The sequence below is a fragment of the Capricornis sumatraensis genome, chromosome 12 (genome assembly GCF_032405125.1).
Source record: "Capricornis sumatraensis isolate serow.1 chromosome 12, serow.2, whole genome shotgun sequence".
NCBI lineage: Eukaryota > Metazoa > Chordata > Mammalia > Artiodactyla > Bovidae > Capricornis > Capricornis sumatraensis.
This window is the reverse complement of record NC_091080.1, coordinates 45,765,888-45,776,127: the sequence shown is the minus strand read 5'-3', so window position 1 is coordinate 45,776,127 and position 10,240 is coordinate 45,765,888. Positions and strand designations below refer to the sequence as shown.

Sequence of the window (10,240 nt, the reverse complement as noted above, 5' to 3'; positions counted from 1 at the left end):
ACTGTTTGGCAAATATCCCAAATGAAATTCAACTCTAAGTTAAAGTCTCAAACAGAGATAAAGCTAAGAGCTTCTAGACTTGCTGGGCGGTCCAAAGCCTCCGGGGGGCGTAGGGCTGGAAAACCGTTGACCCCAACCTGAAGTGACGCAGACCTTCTGCCTTCCCACAGCAGACACCACAGCTCCCACCGGGCCGCAGCATCTCTGGGAAGGCCGCCGGGCTCCTGGGAAGGCCGCCGGGCTCCGGGCGAGCAGGCTGCTGGGAGAATCTTTGGAGGCCCCCGGCCCCTGTGCCCCCTCCCGTCTCGGATGCGCCCCTCACTACCTCACAGCGCTAGGAACAGCAAGCACTGACACACGGACCCGACCCTCGCTCGCCCCCTCCACCCGCTCCAGCCCCTCCCGCCTCCAGGCCGCTACCCGCCGGTGAGCGCCCTGGGCCTGGACGCCGGGCCGCCGCTAGATGGCCAAGTCGCCGGCCCTGGCCCGGCCACCGCTGGACTTACTGGCCTTACTGGACCGGCCGGGGTCTGCGGGGGGCTCAGGGGGCGCGTGCAGCTCCACGGCCGTCACCGCCCCCTCCCCGTCGCTGTCGCCCGAGCTCCCCGCCGCGCCCTCCGGAAGGGACTGCTGGGGGCCACCCGCGGGGGCTGCAGGCGGCGTCAACGCGGGCGGGGAGGCCTTCCTGGCCGAAGTCTGCGGCTCGGCCTCACGGTTGGCCCAGTTCTGCGCCGGGGCGCGCAGGCCCTGGTTGCCGCCGCCGCCGAGGGTGCCGGGGGTGCCGGGGGTGCCGGGGGTCCCAGGCAGGGCCGCGGGCGGGGCCGGCTCGGGGTAGCCCGGGGCAGACGCCTGCCCCAGGGAGGAGGCAGAGGGCGCGTAGTAGGGCGGGAACCCGATGGTGACGGCGGGCGGGGCGGAGTTGGGGGGCAGGAGGAGGGGGCTCCCCCCCATCGGCTTTGCGGACCCCGCCCCCGAACCAGGGGTGTCCGGGCGGAAGGGGCTGGTCATCCCCTGTTTCAGCTTCTTCCAGCCCAGGTGGTAGATCTCCAGCACGTTGAGGAGCAGGGACACGCAGGCCACGGCCAGCATGAAGAGGATGAAGATGGTCTTCTCCGTGGGCCGTGAGATGAAGCAGTCCACCGTGTTGGGGCAGGGCCAGCGGTCGCAGCGGTATAGCGGCTTCAGCTGGAAGCCGTACAGGAAGTACTGCCCGGCGATGAAGCCCACCTCGAAAAGCGTCTTGAAGATGATGTTGAAGACGTAGGTGCGGAGCAGGGCGCCGGCGATGCGCACCTTGCCGCGGTCGTCGCGCACCGGGGCCGGGTCCTGGTGCTCCTCGGCTGGGCCGGCGGCCTTCGGCGGCTCCTCCTCACGCTCCTTCCGCTTCTCCTCCATGCGCACCAGGTGCAGCACGTGGCCCAGGTAGATGAGCGTGGGCGTGGACACGAAAATGATCTGCAGCACCCAGAATCGCACATGCGAGATGGGGAAGGCGCGGTCGTAGCACACGTTCTCGCAGCCGGGCTGCTGCGTGTTGCAGGTGAAGTCCGACTGCTCATCCCCCCACACCTCCTCGGCCGCGGCCCCCAGCACCAGGATCCTGAAGATGAACAGCACCGTCAGCCAGACCTTGCCGATGACAGTGGAGTGCTCCTGGGCGTTCTCTAGGAGTCTCCCCAGGAAGCTCCAGTCGCCCATCGCTTCAGACTGCTAACCTGCAGGGGAACAGGCTTGTTACTAGGCCGGCTGGCTAGGCGAGGCGAGGGCACGGCCCCGGGCCGCCCTGGGCCCCGATGTGCGTGGGATATGCTGTCATGGGGAGCTGTGCTACCCCCTCCGGAGCGGGAATCCTCCAGTAAAGGTTGTGAGTGTCCATGCAGGTATGCAGGAGCAGGTGGGTATGTATATGCACGTTTGTACTTGCACAGGTGTGTGTGCATGCCCAGCTGTGCATGTACATGTACACGTGTGTGTGCAGACACAGATGTGTGTATACATATACAGGTGTGTATGTACATGTGAAGCATAGGTGTGTGTATGTGCACGTACAGCTGTGTGTATGCACACATACAGGTGTGTATACACATGTGCAGGAGCAGGTGTGTATGCACAGGTACAGGTGTGTGTACATGCACAGGTGTGCACACACATGTACAGGTGTGCATTACATGTGTGGGTGTATGTACACACGAAGGCACAGGTGTGTGTATGTGCATGTACAGATGTGTATGCACACGTACAGGTGTGTGTACATGTACAGGTGTGTATATGCACATGTGCAGGTACAAGTGTGTGTATGTGTGCAGCACAGGTGTGTTTGTATGTGCATGTTCAGGTGTGTGCACATGCACAGGTGTATGTACATGCACAGGTGTATGTTCATGCAAGGTGTGTGTACATGTACAGGTGTGCATGTGTGTGCAGGTGTGTGTATGTATGCAGACACAGGTGTGTGTATACATGTACAGGTGTGTGTGTACATGCAAAGGCACAGGTGTGTGTATGTGCATGCACAGGTGTGTGTACATGTATAGGTGTATGTGTGCAGGCACAGATGTGTATGTACATGTCCAAGTGTGTGTATGTATATGATGATGCTGCTGCTAAGTCGCTTCAGTCGTGTCCGACTCTGTGCGACCCCATAGACGGCAGCCCACCAGGCTCCCCCGTCCCTGGGATTCTCCAGGCAAGAACACTGGAGTGGGTGTGTATGTATATCTATGGGTACAAATACAGATGTGTGTGTGCCTGCACGGATGCAGGCACAGGTGTAAGCATGCCCGTGAGTCCCCCTGAGCAGGGTTTGGTAACTGTCCCCAGCACCTGTGGCCCTGAGCAGAGGTCATGCTACACTGGTGCCAGCAGGAGGGAGGCAACCGCAGGCCACGAGGAGGGCTGCCTGAGGGAAGCCCCCGCCCCCTGCCGGCCTCGTCTGCCCGACGGCTCTCTGGCCCTGGCGTTCTGCACACAGCTGGGCCGATTCCCAACCTGACTGCTGGTGTCCTTCAGAAAGAAGGGCCTCGTGACGTCTTGGGTGACTGCTGAAGGCCGGCGGGTGATAGGAGGGTCGACGGATGTGGGGGAGGACAGAAAGGGACAGTGGTGAAAACGAAACAGAGCAGCACTGGTGTGCGCGCAGACACAGGGAGGACGGACTGGGGGCGCGGGGCCCTAGCCTGTCCTTCCCGAAGGAAGGGGCCTGTGTCCCGCGCCCGTGGGGCCGAACTGGGCTGCAGAGCTGGGGCGGGGCGGCCGCATGGCCCCATGTCCTGCGGAAGGACCGGCTGGAAGGAGACCGGCTGGAGAGGTAGGGGGTCCAACTACGTGGGGAGGGCCAGGGCTGAGCCTTGACAGAGGCAGGGCCCTGGGTGGGGGCCGCGGGTGCTCCAGGGAGCTTATGCTCTGAAATCTTGTTTTATCTGTTGTCTGTATTACTGTTTTCCCCTGAGTCTTCTGGAAAAAGTGACTTCTAGGAAATTCTAACCTTAGGGGTAGAGAGTCAAGCAGCACCCCTAGCTTCCCCAGACCAGACCCCGTGGGGCAGCAGGTCCGGGGGGGCGCACCTGTGAGGGCCCCCCCAGAGGCCGGAGACCAGAGAACGAACGGCCCGAGGGGCTGGACCCGCGGAGCTGGGGACGCCGGCGGGCTTCAAGGGAGCCGGTGACTAAGGCGTCCACTCCGGGAGAAGAAGCAGAGGAGACCCTTTGATCTCACACGAGGAGGCCACGGACGCCCTTCCAGTGACCCGGCCGCGGGCCAGGCCCGGGGAGCACGTGGGGCGGGTTGGAGACCAGAGGGTGAGGGGGACCTGTCAGTCTGGGCCCCGGAGGAGGATGGGCGGTGGGGGCTCCTGTCGCCCGGAGGAGGGTGGGGGCGGGGGCGATAGGGGAGGGGCGGGGCAGCTGCGGGGAGATGAGACTTCTCTCCCGAGTCAAGAGGGCGTCTTTCAGGCAAGGACAGGCCCTGAGCTGGAGAAGAGTTTGGAACGTGGGAACAGAGCGGTCAAGCCGGGGTGCCCTGGAGAAGCCGGGAGCTGGGGGTGGAGGGGGCGGGGCTTGAGGAGAGCGGGGGCATAACAAGGCTCTCAGAGGCGAGCAAGCCTGCTGGGCTGGGCAAATGAGGACGAAGCAGAGGACACCCTAGGGGGGAGAGGGAGGGGAGTGGGGGGTAGAGGTGGGGTGGGACTGGGTGGAGCAGGTCAGAGAGCCGGTGAACCGGAGGCAGGTGGACCACAACGGTCAGTGACCAGAACCTGGGCTCTGACTCTGGGTGAGTTGGGAAGGTACTGGGTGGGGGGCGGGGGTTGAACTGCTGTGATACAATCCCACGTGTTTATGGGACCAGTGGTACTGGTGATGAGAACTATCTTCGGGGCAAGGGTGAAAGCTGAGGGTCAGAGGGTGGAGGGTGGAGGGTGGAGGGTGGAGGGTGGGGGCAGAGGACGAACAGTTTTATTTAGGAACGAACGTTCAGACTGAAATGTCTATTAGACACGCATTAGAGGTCAAGTCATCACGGAACCCTGAGACAGCACTGAGGTCCTCTAAGGACTGGGACGGGCGCGGGGGTGGGGGGGGAAGCGCAAAGGGGCTGGAGATCAAGCCAGGGGCTCCAGCATCCAGAGGACCATGAGCTGCCCATGTGGAAATGCCAGTTTTAGTTGAGACCCTAGAATGAACAAGAGCAAAATGTACAATTTGCATTGCATTAGATTTCCTTTTGTAACAGACTGACACTAAAAACACTCCTACTTGGTTTACAAATTGGAGGCAATAGAATGACCAGGCATATTCATTCCATGTTTTCTTGTGATTTCCTGGAACACCACGGTAGGATCTGGATACTGACCTGAAGGCTAACCCAGAAAGAGTTCTATGTTTAACTAGTAATGTTTGCCAGGGTTTGGCATGGGCAGTGGTGGCCCTAATGCTATTTTTTTGCAATCCCTGACTTGGTACAAAGCTAAAAGGACTTGGTAGGCTGTGAAAAGTGGGTTTGGTGTACTGAAAAGTGGCATTATCTGGGTATCTTTTTAGCCATTGGAAAGACTGTTTCTTTCGCTTTTTTTTCTTTCATGTTTTACATGCCTATTTCCAGCTCTCACACCTAAGACAGTAATTTCTAGATGCCAAGAGACCTAGACTATGGTATTATGTACCTGCATGCATGCTGACTCAGTGGGCATCACTGACTCAATGGACTTGAGTTTAAGCAAACTCCGGGAGATGGTGAAGGACAGGGAAGCCTGGGGTGCTGCAGTCCATGGGGGTCACAAAGAGTTGGACATGACTGAACAACTGAACAACAATGCATGCTAAGTTGCTTCAGTCGTGTCCAACTGTTTGTGACCTTATGGACCATAGCCTGCCAGGCTCCTCTGTCCATGAGATTCTCCAGGCAAGAATACTGGAGTGGGTTGCCATGCCCTCCTCCCAGGGATCTTCCCAACCAAGGACTGAGCTTGCATCTCTTATGTCTCCTGCATTGGCAGGCGGGTTCTTTACCTCTAGCACCACCTTTATCATACTTATCACACCTTTTTATAATTCTGGTCTGACTCTTTAAAGAGGAAATATAACTGAAAATAAGTTTCTTAACAAAAGATTAATTCTTTTTCTGCTCTTTGGAGATGACCCAAACACGAAGCTTTGGAATCCCAAGACCAAGATGGAAGCCAGCATGGAAGAGCCTGCATGGAAAAGATCAACCACAAAGACAAGCATGAAAGAGGGAAAAAGCCGACCCTCCAAAGTTTCACACTGACTAACAGGATACTTGTTCTCCAGAAGAAAGGGACTGACCACAGCAAGAGGCAGGACACCCAGTGGCAGTGGCTGCAGACACACTTCGCGCCTCAAAGGACAAGTCCTCCAGCTTCATTCTTCATATTTGTCACAATTTATTTTTATTTCTTTCATAAGAAGTTTAGGCAGAACTTGTCAAGTTCCACAAAAATCTGAGACACAGTTTTGATTCGAATTGCATGGAATTCACAGATGAATCAAATTTATCTCTTTACAATCTAGTGCTCCCACTGCTGAGCACTACTGCTCCACAGATGAAGGGCATCTTTATGCCGTTAGGATGCTGTCCCAACAGGTCTTACACACTTTTGTTAGACTTATTCCGAGATAACTTTGTAGTTGTTCTAATTCTTCATTCTAAATAGTTGTTTTCATTATAATTTCTGAGTAGTTGTTATTGGTACCTAGGAACCTTATTCCGAGAAGGCAATGGCAACCCACTCCAGTACTCTTGCCTGGAAAATCCCAGGGACGGAGGAGCCTGGTGGACTGCCATCTATGGGGTTGCACAGAGTCGGACACAACTGAAGCAACTTAGCAGCAGCAGCAGGAACCTTATTTCTGTATATCGATCTTGTATTCAGCAACCTGGCAGAAAGCCCCTCCTAAATGGACCAGTCAGGAGATTCCTTTGGATTTTCTGTGAAAGATGCAGGATCCTATCCTCTTAAGGAGAGATGTGTCTCTTCCTCTTCTAATTTGAATCCCTGTTTGTTTTTTTTTTTTTTCCCCTTGTCTTCTTACATTGGCTTGGACTTCTGGTACAATGTGGAATGAAACCACATTTTCCCTGGTTTCAGTCTGAAAATGGTGCTTCTGAAGTTTTATCATTGAGTGTGATGTTTCAACTTGTATCAGGTGGAGAAATTTTCCTTCAGTCTTTGTTTGCTTTGTTTTCTAAATCATGAATGAATATTGGATTTGGTGGAATACTTTTTTCTCTGCATCTGTGGTGACTTTTTCACAGCTATTTGTAAGGCCTCCCAAGACAGCCATTTTGCTTTTTTCCATTTCTTTTCCATGGGGATGGTCTTGATCCCTGTCTCCTGTACAATGTCACGAACCTCCATCCATAGTTCATCAGGCACTCTATCAGATCTAGTCCCTTAAATCTATTTCTCACTTCCACAACTGATGGTGACTTTTAGATGGTGAAGCATCTTTTGGGTCATGACTTTATTTTTAATATACAATCAAATTAAACTGGCTACAACTTTATTTTAGATTATGTTTTTGTTCATACTTGAGATTGATCTTATTGTTTTTTGTACTGTCATTGGAGTTTGAAAAGAAAGTTATTTTAAAATTCTCTGTGTAAAAAGCTGTATAGAAATGTTCAATAGGCTGCACTTGCCCTCTGTGATGGCCCATACTCTGTCTCTGGAGTGTGCTTCTCTCTGAATCTGAATAAATCTACTTCTTACCTAAAAAAAAAAAAAAGAATGTCCCATGAAAGCTCTTGCTTGGGCCTAAAGTCTTTTTGTTTATTTTGAGTGGTTGGGAGGACTAGATCACAAATTCAATCTCATTAACTGTTATTAACAGAAGTAGGTTTGCTAAAGTCATTTTTGATCATTTATATCTTTTAGAGAATTTTCCATTTCATCCAAGTTTCAAATTTGTTGTCATAAGATTATTCATGGTATTTTTTTATGATGCAAAGACTCCATGATATCTGTAGTTAGATTCTTTTGTTTGGTTCCAAATACTGTTTGAGGCTGTTAAAGTATTAGTCATGCTAGAAATGTTTCTTTTAATAAAGAATCGATTTTGATATGCTTGAAAAAGAATGAGAGTTTGTTATTTTTTCCAATGTCTTATCATGCATACTATAATTCACAATGCATAGAATACATCTACCAAAAACTCCTAAGGATCTTTTAAATAGATAATGAAGATTTTAGTGTTTACTGATGGCTTTGTAAATGACACATATGCAATTTAAGAGTATCCTTGACCTTAGTGTAAAATTATTTCTTATTATATCCAAGGGTTTCCCTTCCTAATTTTAAATGGAAATTTAACTTTTCATTAATATGAATCTCTGGCAGGAAATATCACTCTCACTCAGAACTGACTGATTTAGTGGAATTATAAAACACTAACTTTCCAGCTTCTTTATTAGTAATTCTAAAGCATTTCTAGGATTGTATATTTTACTGTCAAAGAAAAAATCTCCAGAAACATGAAACTGTTTTAAATTCATATTTTAATTTCATTATCTTATTTATTCATTAAGAATGTGTGAAAACATTTATAATAGTTCCTGCCATCCATGTATTATTATTCTCATATCTTCTCTTTCATGGAATTTAATTACTTATGAATATGCAAAAAATCATATGCTCCTAAATCTTTATTTGGTGAAGGTAAATATGGGTGACACTTTGATTTTTAGTCAAAGGGAAGGATTCACCAGTCTTTGTTTTTGACCTTCTAAAACATACAAACTTAGTGAGAGCTAATTTTAAGTCAAAAGCAATTTAAACGACTATGTCAAAGAACAAATGTCTTCAAGCTTGTATATTCAGGAATGGCAAAATTAAAAGTACACTTAAGATTTTAGCCACAGTATTCTTTTTCTTAAAATACTTGAATAAAATAAATATTCCCTCCAGATAGGAGTATCACATCACAGTTCCACAATTAGAATTCTAATATTAAGCTAGAAAGTTACCAGCTGGTCGTGCTTCAGTTCAGTTGACAGAAAATGTAGATAGTCTGCAATGAAATTAGAAACATGACTGTCTTCCAAGGCTATTCATGCCACGCTGGGCACCCTCTCCAAGCCCTTCAAACAGTCCCCTACCCACTGCCTTGTCAGCTCCTCCCGCCCTTTATTAAACCACGTTGCACATTTCTAGAATGAACTCTGCAAAAGACCTAAGAACACCATTAGTAATTTTCACTCACTCAAACGTTTTATTTAGACATTTTAGTGATGTGTTACTTTTAATGTACTTCCACATTAGCCCTCAAGGTTTTAATAACTGAATAGTGAAAAAATAAAGTTGTCTCCCTCATGACAGCACACAATCTTCTGAAGGCTGGTTTGGGCCAAGAGTAAATAACAATCAAGAAAACTATAGGGTGTGACAGCTTCCTGTGCTCTGAGCAGCTCATCATGCCTGAAACACAAGGTCAGGATGTCTCAATGGTACACCAGAATGCAGTTAAAAGGTAATTTCCCTATGTAAATCCCAGTGACACCTTTCAGGAATCTTATTCATAATCCATGAAAGGAACATGGAATTACAGCATCTTAGAGCTGGAAGGACCTTAGAAGTGGCCCTACTGTCATTTTCACTTTATAGATCAGAAAATGGATGCCCAGAGAGGTTCTGTGATTTCCCTGAGGTTGCACAGCATGCAGGGCTGAAGTTGGCACAAGAACTCCTGACTTTCTGCTCTGGGTCCCCATCCATGTGACCTCATGGGATTAAGCACCAGGCACATGGTCCAGATGACAACAGGTGCCTTTTGAGCTGTTTCTACCACACTTTAAAAGAAACATGTAGAAACATGGGTTAGAGTATGTTTTAGGCTTTGCTCTTTTCTTCCAGTCCAGAATGTCTAAAATTGTCAAATATTTTTGATTGCTAACAACAACAAGCTACCTCATCATATAAATTGGAATTGTCATTTTAAATCAAATTCAGGTATTATCTTTACTCTTGCTTAGTGAACAAAACCTCACGGCCTTATAATTATGGCATTTTATTGTTCCATTTATATTACAGACATAAATTACATCTGTGAAAATGTTTTCTATGTTCTGCAGAAATAATAATTTCTATAGTATAAATAGAATCTGAATTTTCTTATTTGGATCAATTTCTTATTTGAATTTTCTTATTTGAATCTATTTCTATTAGTACAAAGCAGAACTCTCTTCTCTGTTCTAGAATAAAAGATTCATTTTAAAGCTAAGAGAAAATGGAATTTCACAAACAGATGAGCATTCAGGAGCGAATCATGTGATCTGAATGAAAAAAAATCAAGTGATTTTTACATTAAGCATCATTTATCAGTAGTCTGTTAACAGGTAACTTAAAGCAAGCCACAAACTTCAAATTAAAGAAAATATAAGAATGCAGAAACCTTACATGAACCATTCGTGTCACACTTTTGAAGACATCCCCAAAAGCAAGCAGCATAGTACTAATCTATCTCTTGAGATAAATTTTCCACCATTGTAGGAATGAAAAGTAACATGAAAATCTATGGCTATTTATTGCTTTTAAGAATTACATTGAAATTGCAAAAACATAGTGTTTTTAGAGACATGTGTATGCTATTTAGGGCCACATGGATTGGATTTTTTGCACTCTTTAAGTTAGTAAGTGAAGTGAAGTCGCTCAGTCGTGTCTGACTCTTTGTGACCCCATGGACTGTAGCCTATCAGGCTCCTCCATCCATGGGATTTTCCAGGCGGG

General features: G+C 48.9%; 1 protein-coding gene across 1 annotated transcript; it reads right to left on the bottom strand.

Annotated features, from left to right (window-relative positions):
• Positions 1-459: 459 nt before the first annotated feature.
• Positions 460-1,698, bottom strand: GJA3 (gap junction protein alpha 3). The gene has a single exon (XM_068984674.1). The coding sequence runs from the start codon at positions 1,696-1,698 to the stop codon at positions 460-462; it is 1,239 nt and encodes a 412-aa protein (XP_068840775.1).
• Between the last annotated feature and the right edge of the window lie 8,542 nt (positions 1,699-10,240).

Bases quoted from the DNA above. Each gene is read 5' to 3' on its own strand.
- GJA3 (XM_068984674.1), bottom strand. From the start codon at position 1,698: ATGGGCGACTGGAGCTTCCTGGGGAGACTCCTAGAGAACGCCCAGGAG.